This window comes from Aspergillus terreus, genomic scaffold, assembly GCF_000149615.1.
Source record: "Aspergillus terreus NIH2624 scaffold_1 genomic scaffold, whole genome shotgun sequence".
Lineage (NCBI taxonomy): Eukaryota > Fungi > Ascomycota > Eurotiomycetes > Eurotiales > Aspergillaceae > Aspergillus > Aspergillus terreus.
In genome coordinates, this window is record NT_165972.1 from 1,082,671 (window position 1) to 1,095,960 (window position 13,290).

Here is a 13,290-nt window from a genome sequence, read left to right on the forward strand (position 1 = left end):
CCCTTTTCGGTAATATGATATCACGTGCTCTCGTGATTCCGTGACGCGGTTTATCGCGGCTTCTCGAGATTCAATTTCGAGATCAACCTCTACCCATTCAGCCTTTTCCTAAAGGGCATCATAACTCCCAACGACACATATCCTCCCGGCTTATCTACCAACCCTTTCTTTCAGAAATCTGCGCAGCTACTACGTCATCTCCCATGCCCCGCGCTCGTGGTAAAGCGAAGCAGACGCGGCTTAGTTTTGCTCCTGTCGCTTCACCTTCACAAGCCGTCGAACCAAGCCCGGAAGATGATGCGAATCGCCTGGCTACTTTACGATATGACCATCCGTCACTGCCAACTATCCGTAAAGACAGTTCGCGGCCACCTGATTCCAAGGCGTCTCCCACCCCGTTTGTAGAGACCAAGCCTGCAGAGAAGAAGTCGAAGAAGTCGCGCTCGAAGTCGGAAAAACGCAAGCGCAAGTCTTCAAAGAAGTCGAAGAGAGGTGCGAAGCTCTTCTTCTCTTGGGCTCACTTTTATCATCGCTAATGTTAGGGACTGAGCCAGAAGAACCGATCGCCTTGTCTGACTCCGATGACGTTATCGTAGTCGAGCAAGATCGTGAAAGCCATGGCCCGATCCAAGACACAGCGCTCAAAAGCAAAGACAGCCAATCTCTAAAACGAAAGAGATCATCTTCTCCGAAAGCCATGGGCTCCTCCCCTCCCCCAAGACCGTCGAATGCCGCCGCCTCGGACGAAAGTGACGCGGAAGACATCGTCACGCGACCTGGACGGAAACTGAGACGCGGAGCAGCCCCCCAGCCCACGATTGACCTCGATGATACCTCTGAAGACTCGGAAGAAGAGCGGGTGCGGTCATCCCCAGTCAAAAGGCGAAGGCTTTTGCGGAGTTCCGAAGTGCCTCAGACCCCGCGTCGTGAGCTAGATCAAGATCAACTGGATATTGAGGAGGATCTAGAAGACCTGCAAGATTCAGGTACCGTGGAATATTTCTTGCGCAAAGGCCAGTTTGGATATGTGGACTAATTTGTTCGCAGTTGTCAAGGAAACTCGGACCCGCGGGCGACTTGCGAATTCCGTACGGGCGCAGAGACAACAACACCTGGAAGCCCTCCGTCGCCGAAGGGCCGGAGACAAAAAGTCTACTCACGTCGATGACGAGCAATCGGAGCCAGAGTCCGAATCAGCAGAGAGTGATGCCGAAAGCGACGAAGAGAGTGCCATTAAACAGCCGCGCTTCCGCCACGAGAATAACGATAGCGACGTTGAATCGTCAATCGCGAGTAATGAGGACCTGGATCGGTATGAGGACGATTTCGTGCTGGAAGACGAAGACGACAAGTTAGGAGCGCCCACCGACCTGCAGGGAATGCCTTTCGAATTTTCTCGGCACGCCTACAAACAGCTGAAGGACTACTTCCAGGATGCAGTGGAATGGATGGTACACAATCAGCTTAATCCGGCATTTCCTCGCTCCAGCCCAGTCTACGAATTCGCCTTTACCAAATTGGAAGACGAAGTCAGAGGACGGACTGGATCACAGTTGGTGTCATCAGTGTGGAACGCAGACTTCCGCAGAGCCTTGCTCGCAAGGCCGCAAATCGAAATCACAGCATACCCGACATCAGAGAATCATCCCTGCGATGCGTGCAATCGGTCCGGACATCCTGCGTCTTTTGACATCAAGTTTTACGGCAAGCCATACTCTCTCGAGACTCTTGAACCCTTGACAGACGAAAACAGCGACGATGAGGAGTCTGAAAAGGAAGACGACGGCGAGGAACGCGATAGAGATGGCTATGTCTTGCCGAGCGAAAACAAGAGATTCTACCTTGGAAGGTTAGCATCCCATGGAGCTAGTTGGCTTTCCCCATCGCTAACAACATCTACCCTTCCAGACACTGCAAAACCAAAGCAGAAATGGCGCACACTCTCACCCACTGGCGAGCCCATCTCAACGAATGGGTGATAGACCACCTTAGACAGACGGGATACCTATCGGATGAGGCGGTCATCAAACGCAGTCATTGGAGCCAGAAACGCAAAGAAAAATATGCCACGGAGGCCATGAGAACGATGGTCGAAAACGACGAGGTCAAGAAACTCTGGAGGGACTTTCACATCAATCTGAGGACTGCCCGAGAGTCGGTTGTATGTCCTATCTTCTGTTCCCACGCGTTCAAACTGAGTGAAGCTAACATCTACGCAGAGCTTTAAGTAGACACTCGCCGGGGAGTCTAAGGAATTACCATTTATCTTGTCAAAATTTCCAGCATTATACTTCTGTGGAGCGGACTTGCATATCTGATGTCTTGCACCCTGTACATACCTCGCCTCAGCTTCTTCGCTGTATTTTTTTTTTCCCTTTGGAAACCTGATTCCTACCGTTACGTTCATGATACCCTGATTATACCATCATTTCTTTTACAAGATGTTCTCGTCGCGTCTCTGATCTGCATATTGGATAGTTTGCTGTCGAAGAAGCTTTTCAGAACACCTTTTGAATCTCAATTAGCTACTCTACAGCTGCGCCTCTAGATCCATTCACATTCCATTATCTAGAAACACATGGCCATAAAATATAACAATAGACATCAACGAAACAAATATATGTTATAGAAATACACGCATTGCCCTAAGATCCAGAAGTCCCGGAAGTCAAGGCATGAGGGGAGAAAAAAGTAGATAGACCAAAGACTCCGACAAAAAGGGAGAACGAAATCCATGTCCATGACCACTAACTTCCGTTTTTGCCGCGCCAGCCCAAGATTGCAGAGATCGATCGTCGCTGGTACGCTTCCCACCGAATTTTGTTTCTTTTGTACATTATTCCAAACCTAACATGCACGAAAACATAGAACTGTCATGCGCCGCGGATTTTTGGCCGTGTTGGATCATATTGCGTTATCCCAGGTACACCAAACGAAACGTTGCCGACACATCAGAGGTTTGCCCCAGGCAGTCTGATGACATCGTACAACAGCGCAAGCGTACAGCAACAGGCGGATGGCATAAACTGAGGCGTGGCGCTTATAGGCCATGGCTGATCACTCTCACCCGTTGCGATCTTCACCTTCGGTGGTTATGTTCATTTACAGGGAAGGCTGAGCCTGCTTCTCGTCCGAGGGACCGGTGCCGGGGGTGAGCATCTGAAAAAACGGTCATGTTAGCTGAATTTCCAGAACTGCAACCAAATTGGGTAAGAATGACGAATTTTGAGTTAATCATGACTGCTTTCTGGCCGCGACTCGTCCATGAAAAGAGTTTTCATGTCGTAACATGTTCTAAATCACCGCAAAACAGAGGAATACGATGTATAAAAATGACAAAGCCGGAAAAATAGAGTGGATAAAATTGCACCGAACGTACCTCGTTGGCTCCCTTGATCATGCCCTGCTCCCGCTCCATCTGGATGTACTGCTCCTCTTCGGCGTAGGCAAGAGCCCATGGGACACCGAGAAGGAAAGCACTGGTGCTGATGATCCAGAGCGCCTTTCCGCTGAACGCAATACTGGACTTTGTGAAGGAGGAGACGGAGGAGACAGTGCTAGTGACAGTGCGACGGGTGGAGGGAGGGATAATATCTTTCAAGGCGGACAGACGGTCGAAGAAGGTCTCTCCCTCAAGCTCGAGGTCGGATTCGGTGGAGATCTCGGACTCTGCAATTCGGATGAAAGGTCAGAAGATAGTTCGCCATAACTTCCAGTGTGGCGTTCATATTTTTGAGGATGAACGCGACTCGGTTGCATGTCCCGGTTCTCGGACGTAGTGAACTTCGGGTGCACCAGAATGGCGTTCAACCGCATAAAATGACAATGGCATTGGAATAATATTCCAGGCGAAACATCAAGGGACTAACCGGTGTCAGTGTAGTCATCCTCCTCCTCGTCGTCCGAGGCCAGAAGAACATTGTTCTTCGTGGGCTGAGGCTTCTCCTGGGTGAAATGCTCGTCTTCGACTTCGGTAAGCTTGACCATTGTGACGGTGTTAAATTAATGTAGGTTGCGGAAAAGCGGAGGCAAAAAGTGGTCGAGGGAAACGGTGTGGTGAGAGGTTGTCGAGAGATGAAGTGGAAGTCGGGAGAGTGACGGAGATTGCTGGAGGAAAGAAAGGCGGACTCTCACGCCCGTTCCAACTTTTTTCCCGACGGAAGCCAACGAACCCAAATCGGCAAGGAGCTTCACGAACCTCCCGATAGAATCCATCCACTATAAACCTCCATTTCTCCATTTTGATACGAATTGAAAGGATAGAGTTGTTTCAAAAGATCGCGCTGGTCATTGCCTTTTCTAGGACTTCGTACAAAGCAACGTAGAATTCTATGTTATTTTTTAATTACACAGAGTGAAGAAATTACCTCAGTCACCCGTCTCGTCTATACTATACAAGCATCCGCCACGTTGATCCGTTCTCCAAGAAGAGACCTATAACTGCTCCAAAATCTAACCGCTTACCTCCGCCCCAGCTTCCATCTTGCAATCCGTTCCTGGATCTCCTCCCAGGGGAAAGGACGGAGTCTATATCCTTCAAGCTCGCCTTCCTGCAACACAACCGTCGGCTTGCCAGTGCCCTGTCCTTTGTTCTGGACCAGGCCTCCGAACACCTGACGGGCGACGCGCCGCAAGTCCTCCACGGTCAAGCTCTCGATGTGGTGGCACATCTCTTTCACGCCGACCTTCCGGCCGTGGACCTGCACCTGGCGTCCAAGATCTTCCAACTCAACCATACGAGACTCCAGGTTCATAAGAAGAGAGGAACGCAGCTGGTTCTTGGCACGGTTGACCTCCTGGGGCTGTAGGGCGGAGTATCCGGTGTCAAGAGTCAGAGCCTGCAACTCCCTGCACATGACCTCGAGCATTTCCGTCGTCCGGGTAGGACTGCACGACGCGGAGATGCCGAAGATTCCACTGTCAGTGTAGCTGTGGTTGAAAGCGATGCAGCTCTCCACCCATCCGTGTTGGTTCAACACATTCGTATAGAGGCGGGAGTACATGCCTTTGCCGGGACCACCAGCCGAGAAGGATCCGCCGCCTCCGAGAAGAGTCTGAAGGGTTGCAAGAGCATATATATCGGGGTTGGAGATGGGGAGGGCCTCAAAGGCAAGATGGATGTGGCTCAACCGCGGAAGCATGGGGTTCGCCGGAGGAGGAATCGGAGGGAGGGAAAGGAAGCCGCCGGTGTAGTGGGAGGGCTGGTTCAGGTTCAGCGACGACGGTTCGACCAGGGAAGGATCCAGCGGGGCCGCAGCGCTGCTTTGTGAGCCAGAAAGGTTCTTCAGGAACGGCAGTTTGGAGAGTAGGCCGGCTTGCGACGAAGGGGTCGTCGACACAGTCGAGGAGGGCGTGAACTGGGGAACTGTAGGCACCTGGCCTTCAGAGGTGGCCGAGCCGGACGTAGACAAGGTGCTCTCAATACCCGCACCCGACAAGACAGGGCCCTTGCTGGAAGGATGTGTCCGCATGTCGCCAAAGTACTGTTCCGTAAGCTTGACAGCAACGTCATGGGGCACACCAGCAAACGCAACGACCATCCGCTCGGGGTTGAAAAATGTATCGCGATATCTCTCGACGACGGACTTGTTGATCTCATCCAACCTCTCGCGCGGACAGAGAAGGGGGTTTCCGAGTGTGTTGTCCTTGTAGGCCGCGGTGTGCACCAGCTCGGGCAGGATGAGCTCGGGCTTAGCCCAGATCTCGGTGATCTCATACTCGGCCGTAGCCAGCTGCTGGAGCACTTCCTCTTCCGTGATAACTGGGTTGCGGATCGTCTCAGCCAAGAGGCCTAGGGTCGTGGGGACGGCGGAGTTGAAGCTGGCGGCTTGGTACATTAAGGACTCGCGCGAGGACGCGCACTGGATATTTCCTCCAAGGCTTTCGATCGTTTCTAACATCTCGTCGCTGGAGCGCTTGTTTGTGGATTTGAAGGCCAATCGGTCCATGATGTGGCTCACACCTCGCAAACTCTCATCTTCGTAGCGAGATCCGGCATCGACGTAAACTCCAACACCGGCGAAGGGCCCCGGGAGAGACTCAGTGGCGACACGAATGCCATTCGACAACGTAGTGATTTGATCAAGTTCTGCGGGGTCCTACAATCCGTTCAAGTGCAATAGTTAGCCATCAATGCAACATACGAGCACGAGCATTCCACCGTTGCCATCTACCTTGGAGGCCTCGGTGGCCGTAGCGAAATTTCTGGCCGAACGAGACACGCGAGCAAGAGGCTTCGCGGTCTCAACGGCGCGTAACACAGACCGACGCATCTTGATAATTAGAGATCCAGCGGGTCGTAACAACTAGAACACCATAACCCGTTACGGGGAGCTGCTTTGCGGACGTCACGTCTGCACGGGTTTGTCGCAGCCGGAGATTCCCTCGGAAATCGCTTATCTAATCGAACGTCAGTGACCAACGCAATCCTGGTCTCGTTCTTACTTCAAAGTAAGAGCCCGATTATTTTATCAAACTGACTGTTATTTGGGATAAGAACTTGAAAGATTCTATAGTAATCAAAAGTCTGTTCATGTTGCAATGAGAATCGTCGAAAGCTGCATGATTGAGTAATCAAAGATCTAGAATTAACATTGACTAATGCAACAGATTTGTCACAGACAAGAAAAGGGACAACTCTTTTATGATAACGACAATGTAAGAAGAGCCAGAGAGATTATGTAGTTTTTTTGCTCAGGAGCCAGTAGTCCTGAATCTCACGTCAACAGACCCTAGGAGCTCATGGATGCTCAGCGGCCCAAGTGCGATACCACTCCAAACAAGAAGCATTAGCAACACTGGCACCGATCTTGATGTTCAGACCACACAAGATTTGCTTCACAGCGTTTTCGACTTTCTTGCCGTTGGATGTCACCGGGATTTCTGGGCACGCGTCGACGACAGCAGGGACATGACGAGGGCTAAGCTCCTTACGTATTGTTGTTTGGATGCGGTACGCAAGGTCGGACGGCATACTCGCTGGAGATCCATCAGATGACGCGAGTTTCACGAAGAGGACAACTGTCTCATCCGTGTCAACGCCGTCTCGCCGGCGACCAATGCAGAGAGAGTCTTCAACTTCCTCGGCAAAATGCTTCAGAAGAACGTTGTAAATCTCTGCGCTCCCAAAGCGGACTCCTGCTGGCTTGAGAACGCCGTCACTGCGCCCAAGCATGATAACTCCCCTAGTATGTGGGTTCAGGCGGACAAAATCGCCATGATGCCAGATGGACGGCCCGAAAACATCGAAGTAGCTCTTGCGATATTTCTCTGCTCCGACAGGACCCGGTGGCCAAAACATCACAGGCTGTGCTGGGAAAGACTTCGTGCAGACAAGATCACCCGGTTCATCAGAGGCGCTAATGTCGTTGCCTGCGTAATCATACACAGATACGGCCATTCCTAGACAACGGCACTGGATCTCACCCTTGTACACCGGCAAGATGGGGCAGCTACCACAGAACAGTGACAGGATATCAGTCCCGCCCGTGATTGAGCCAAGCATGATATCAGGATGGATCGAAGAATAAACATATTCAAACGTAGAAGGGGCCAGTGGCGAGCCGGTACTGAAAATGGCTCTCAGCGAATGCAAGGAAACAGGCCTATGAGCGTGTTCTCTCGGCTTAAGAGAAGCCTGTTCTAGAACGGAGAGATATTTGGCTGACGTTCCGAAGTGAGTGATCTGTAGCTCATCGACCAAGCGCGGCATGGCCATCTCGCCTTTCCCTCCCTCGGAGTCAAAAGGGCCGGAAAGGGGAGCCATCGTACAAGACGATGGTTGCACCACTGGCCAAGGCGGAGACGAGCCAATGCCACATCATCCAAGTCACCGTCGTAAAGTAGAACAGACGATCGCCGGGGCGGATATCGCAATGAAGCACGTGCTCTTTCTTATGCTGCAGCAATGTCCCGAGAGAGCCATGCACGATGGGCTTGGGAGCCCCTGTGGTGCCCGAAGAGTAAAGGATGTACACAGGATGTTCCGGTGCCAGGCTTGCGAATTCCAGAGCCGCGGACTGGTTCCCAGTAGTGAGAAATTCGTCATACGTCAACGCTTTGCCCTGGACTGGGGTGACTGCGTCGAGGCAAAACTTATGCGACTTGACCGTATTGAACACGACCAGCAACTCCAGGCGTGACAGTTCAGAAACGATTTGGCTGATCTTACTGTCGGTGGGGTGAACTTTGCCGTTGTACAGGGAGGCATTATCAGCAAAGAGAATCTTGGGCTCTATTTGCTTCAGGCGTTCCAGTACTGCGTGAACACCTGTGTCCGGGGACACGCCCGTCCAGAAAGCGCCTATCGACGTTGTCGCTAGCATGGCAACCACGGTGTTAGTATGGTTCCCCAGGAACCCAGCTACTCGGTCACCCGCCTGCAAGCCTGCTCCTTTCAGCGAATTGGCGCACCGCCGGACGCGTTCCCGCAATTCCCCCCAAGAGACGTACTCGCGGTCAGCTTCTGTAGCCGCGATGATCGCAATATCGCTTTCCTCCGGGGAGCTAGCTGGGTAGAGAAGGTTCTCTGCAAAGTTGAGTCTGCTTCCCTCAAAAAAGCTAGGCCTGGGAAAGAGAAGACTATCAGAGCCCAAGACCTGTGCAGATGTTAGAGGCTTTTCTCACGATGAGGGCGACGGGCTTAATCAGACTCACTTGGTCATACTGACTATGAGTCTTGACAGGCGTGTAGTTCCAAACGTGTTCCCAGAAGTTGGCGGGCTCCGAAACACTCCACTGCCACAGGTCGTTGTAATTGTTCAGGGACAATCCGTACTTTTCGTTGGCCTTCTTCATAAAATCATATATCTGCGTATCCTGAGGGGCGGAATGTCGCCACAATTCCTTTGCACCCGTACTGGATCCATTGGCGCCATTGGCAACGCCGTTGACACCGTTGGTCCCGTTGCTGGACATAGTCATGATCGTCTGTAGAGAGTTTTCACGGGTTGGCGCCCCTAGTTGGTAGAAATATGTTGTTCCAGAAACGTGATCACCTATATGAGGTTCTCCCGGATGTATAGTCAGGTCTCGAGGTAGCCAATTCAATGGTACAACGAGAATGGAGAGGAAACCGAGGCACCTTTCCTTGAGATATAGCCTAGACGTGAATGGCAATTGTTGAGTGACTGTCCACACATTCAAGACCCCAATGGGGAAGCGTGGGGCGGAAATGGCGGAGATGGCGGCCAGAGGCGGCCCGCCTAGAGAAGTCCGATATGATAGAAGCTGAAGTGTATAAAGATATAAGTTCAAAATGCCCAAATGATTTAGAAGCTGTGATGTTCAGTGGCTGGTCCCTTTCACATAGAACCATTCTTTCGCCATTGATGAGATGCATGCTGATGGTTTGTGCCACCCAACTGATAGGAAGCCTCAGGCACCAAGGTTGTTTAACAACAGTCGCGCAATTTGACATTGTTTATTTACTAGGCAAGGTAGTTAGAGATGTGTACAACGTTGCTACAAAGAAGCTACCTCGTGTAAACTCAAGAATGATGTTTGAAGGGGTTATTGCGCCATCTAAAGTGCATGGAGAGAGATATCATCTGTCATCGATCCGTTCTCGGCTCTCATCCATGTCCTCGACCAGAGTGAGGGTTTTTGCCCCTTTTCATTAAAGGGGAAATGGAGACCAGCCCAGGGGTTGGTAATTTTACCTCGGCATACCGACATCCGCAGAGGAACCCAGGCTGTCAGGCTGTACGAGATGACCGAGATTACCATACGGTACCAGAAGTATCCGCCTCGATGGATCGTCCGAGGTTCCACCTTGAAAATTTGACCCTGAGGAAAAAAAATAAAAAAGAACAAAAGCCAAACGCTAGGATCATGTGGGATCTTATTGGGCTTTTATGATTTTTATGATTATTCTGTTTTATGATTTTTTTTTTCTCTTATGAATTATTGTTATTCTTTTTACTGAACGGTTATCCACTTCTCTCTCTGTCCTCTACCTAATCTTCTTTCTTTTCCCTTCAACACCAGGAGAACCGGTTTGTGATCTTCTCTCACTCTCCTTTCTTCTTATTCCCTTGCAGGGGCCTCGAGCCCTCCAGCCACACTTCCACGTGCGCAAGGTCGGTCACTGCCTCTCTCTCACTTTCTCCACCAAATCAAAGGCTTGTCCGATGCTGGGTCGCCTCACCCTGGATTCCTCTGCCTCGCAACATACCCGCACCTTCTCACCCCCGCTTTCTCCTATCTACACCGTGTTATTTTGCCTGTTTCATGTCTCTTCAATCTTCGCTGACCGTTGAACCTCCGCAATTTCAGACCTGTTGCTCTGACGCGTGATCTGATCCACCTTATTTGGACCGCCTCTTGGAGAAGGATCGGAATCGTCGACCCCCTTTTTTACTACTTCCAAAACAACACGAGTTCCTCGAGAACAACCACCTGTTGCTTCTCAGTAGCCCTTGCCATTCTCGATTTCTCCAGCGCTGTGTGAAGTCACTCGGATTTCACTTCCCACCGTTCATCGGCGTCTTTTGATCTCGCGTGTTTCACCCTGGTTTTCTTGCGATGCCTCGTCGACCTACGAATACCTCTACCAACGACCCTACAACCACCCACTCCTTGTCTTCTTCCGGAAAGGGCGGCAAACCCAATCGCTTGACCCAATTTTTCTCGACCTCTCCCAAGTCCAAGGCCGAGCCTCAGACGGCGCAAGCGGCCCTCCAGTCGGCGAGTGCGAATCACCCGGCTGCTGTAACTCCACCCATCAGCTCCGCATCTCTATCCTTACCTACAATCTCTCTTTCTACGGCCACGGCGGATAATCCCAACATGGACGAGCCGCCCACGACGCTCTTTCAGCCCCCCTCGCCAGAAGAGGCCCTTCGTCAAGCGAAACAACATGCGCAGTTCGGTCCCATCGGTCACCCGAGTCACCGGTATTCCAGCCGACATCCCGGTGGTGATTTCCCCGAACCTATCATGGACGAACCCCCTTATTATTATCTCCTCACCACCTATATCAGCTACCTAATCCTAATTGCCTTTGGACACGTCCGTGACTTCTTCGGCAAACGCTTCCGCGAAGAGAATTATCGGCATCTCAAGCCCCGCAACGGTTACGGTGCCCTCAACAGCGACTTCGATAATTTCTACGTCCGTCGTCTCAAACTCCGCATCAACGATTGCTTCGAACGCCCTGTTACTGGTGTTCCCGGAAGATACATCACCCTGATCGACCGCGCCACAGATGACCACAACAGACATTTCTATTTCACTGGAACGACCACCGACACGTTGAACTTGAGCTCATACAATTACCTGGGGTTTGCTCAGTCGGAAGGTCCGTGCGCGGATGACGCCGAGGACGCGATCAGAAAGTATGGCATCACCTCTCCTAGCACTCGCGCCGAGACGGGAGGACAGGATCTCCACACCGAGATTGAGGATCTGGTGGCCAGATTTGTTGGCAAGGAAGCGTCAATGGTCTTTTCGATGGGATTCGGTACCAACGCAAACGTGTTTCCGGCATTGGTCAGCAAAGGCAGTCTTATCATCTCTGATGAGCTCAACCACGCGTCTATTCGGTTCGGAGCGCGTCTTACGGGTGCGTCGATCACGATGTTTAAGCATAATGATATGAAGGACCTAGAAGTCAAGCTTCGGGAAGCCATCAGCCAGGGCCAGCCACGGACCCATCGTCCCTGGAGGAACATCCTCGTCGTGGTGGAAGGTCTCTACTCCATGGAGGGCTCTATGTGCAATTTGCCTGGCTTGATTACACTGAAGCGGCGCTATAAGTTCCATCTGTTCGTTGATGAGGCCCACTCCATCGGAGCTGTTGGCCCTCGTGGACGAGGTGTTTGCGATTATTTCGGCATTGATACGAGTGAAGTGGACATTCTCATGGGCACGCTCACCAAGTCTTTTGGCGCCAATGGGGGTTATATTGCCGCCGACAAAATGATGATCGACAAGCTCCGTGCTACCAACTCGGGTATCTTTTATGGTGAAGTTCCCGCTCCGGCTATCCTGGCCCAAATCTCCTCTGCGCTCCGTATCATCAACGGTGAGCTTCTTCCGGGTCAGGGCGAGGAACGGTTGCAGCGGTTGGCATTCAACTCTCGGTATCTCCGTTTGGGATTGAAGCGTCTTGGCTTTATTGTGTACGGTCACGACGATTCGCCCATCATTCCTGTTCTTCTTTTCAACCCTGCCAAGATGCCCGCCTTCTCTCATGAGATGCTGAAGCGGAAGATCTCTGTTGTCGTCGTCGGATATCCGGCAACGCCTCTGGTGTCCTCCCGAGCACGGTTCTGCGTCTCCGCATCCCACACCAAGGAAGATCTTGATCGGGTTTTGGCTGCCTGCGACGAGATCGGCAATGTACTGCAGCTCAAGTTTTCGACAGGCGTCGCGGGCGGTTCCCTTCCCTCCAGTGAAGATGTGGCTCCGCCTCCAGAGATGGAGAAGGAGTGGAATCGGAGGCACAACTCGAAGATCGTCCCTCCCCGGTGGCGCCTCGAAGACGTGATCAGGCGTGGTGTCCAGGATGTCAAGTCGCCGTTGTATTAACCTGACTGTTTTCAATTCTTCGCATTGCACATAGGTTTGGAGGGTGCCGTCCTTTTTTCGGGGCACGGTTGATGCTGGCCATGCCGCGTCCCTGAGCGACGTGTTACCTGCATGTACCATTACCTGACGGCCGCGATCGGCTGTCCTCATATTTATCGTTCCTGGGACCCATGGTGTTCTCCAGCATGGTTCCGCCAAAACCAGGTATGGTGGCCGCCGAAACAAGGGACGAGTTCACCCAGTGAACTCAACTTAATGTCTCTCGGTCATCGGTCATCTCCAAACCCCACAGTCAGACAGTTTGGATGTGCGTCATGCTTCCAGCTGGCCTCGGCTAATTCCGACCCCATATGTTTGGTCGCCGCGGCCCCTTCTTTCGTTGTGACATATAGAAAGAACCTGTTGTTGGCTCCTGGGCCCACCAAGTGCTGGAGGACAGGCAGCGAGCGATTCTCCTAGATGACGAGGCTTTGTTGTTGTTGTACCTTAATGAGATTGATGAGAGAGGGTATGAATGGGCGATGTTTGGATGTTGGCTACATCCGAGCATGTCTTCCAGCTTGTTAATAAGACCTGATATTGTTACTTGGATCGATGATTCAAATCAATAGATAATCTCCACGTGACGTCGGATCTGCCGCCGGAAACCGGCGTTCGTCCGGGGAGGGGCCAATGAGCGGCGGTGGATAGAGAGTGCGTGAGGATGTTTATCGAACGCCCTTATCACCAATCGTCGATCGTGGAGCACTCGTGACCGGA

At 51.9% G+C, this 13,290-nt stretch overlaps 5 protein-coding genes across 5 annotated transcripts in view; 2 read left to right on the forward strand and 3 right to left on the reverse strand.

Moving 5' to 3' along the window:
• Positions 1-203: 203 nt before the first annotated feature.
• On the forward strand, positions 204-2,514 carry ATEG_00384 (uncharacterized protein; the record flags this gene model as incomplete). Its single annotated transcript, XM_001210470.1, has 5 exons — positions 204-492; positions 543-986; positions 1,048-1,849; positions 1,909-2,161; positions 2,479-2,514. 5 exons carry the CDS (start codon positions 204-206, stop codon positions 2,512-2,514), a joined length of 1,824 nt encoding a protein of 607 aa, XP_001210470.1.
• A 588-nt stretch (positions 2,515-3,102) lies between these two features.
• ATEG_00385 (mitochondrial import receptor subunit TOM22) lies at positions 3,103-3,987 on the reverse strand (the record flags this gene model as incomplete). Its single annotated transcript, XM_001210471.1, has 3 exons — positions 3,103-3,159; positions 3,380-3,669; positions 3,870-3,987. The coding sequence occupies 3 exons, from the start codon at positions 3,985-3,987 to the stop codon at positions 3,103-3,105; spliced, it is 465 nt and encodes a 154-aa protein (XP_001210471.1).
• Positions 3,988-4,368: 381 nt separating this feature from the next.
• Positions 4,369-6,272, reverse strand: ATEG_00386 (mitochondrial-processing protease subunit alpha; the record flags this gene model as incomplete). The annotated part of the gene is made up of 3 exons (XM_001210472.1): positions 4,369-4,390; positions 4,465-6,098; positions 6,144-6,272. The coding sequence occupies 3 exons, from the start codon at positions 6,270-6,272 to the stop codon at positions 4,369-4,371; spliced, it is 1,785 nt and encodes a 594-aa protein (XP_001210472.1).
• A 467-nt stretch (positions 6,273-6,739) lies between these two features.
• On the reverse strand, positions 6,740-8,922 carry ATEG_00387 (uncharacterized protein; the record flags this gene model as incomplete). Its single annotated transcript, XM_001210473.1, has 3 exons — positions 6,740-7,604; positions 7,771-8,597; positions 8,656-8,922. 3 exons carry the CDS (start codon positions 8,920-8,922, stop codon positions 6,740-6,742), a joined length of 1,959 nt encoding a protein of 652 aa, XP_001210473.1.
• A 1,602-nt stretch (positions 8,923-10,524) lies between these two features.
• Positions 10,525-13,290, forward strand: part of ATEG_00388 (serine palmitoyltransferase 2) — a gene marked incomplete at both ends in the record, with an annotated part of 4,349 nt that continues 1,583 nt past the window's right edge. Inside the window, one exon of the mRNA XM_001210474.1 lies at positions 10,525-12,510. Coding sequence (XP_001210474.1) covers positions 10,525-12,510 — 1,986 coding nt within the window. The remainder of the gene's footprint in view (positions 12,511-13,290) is intronic.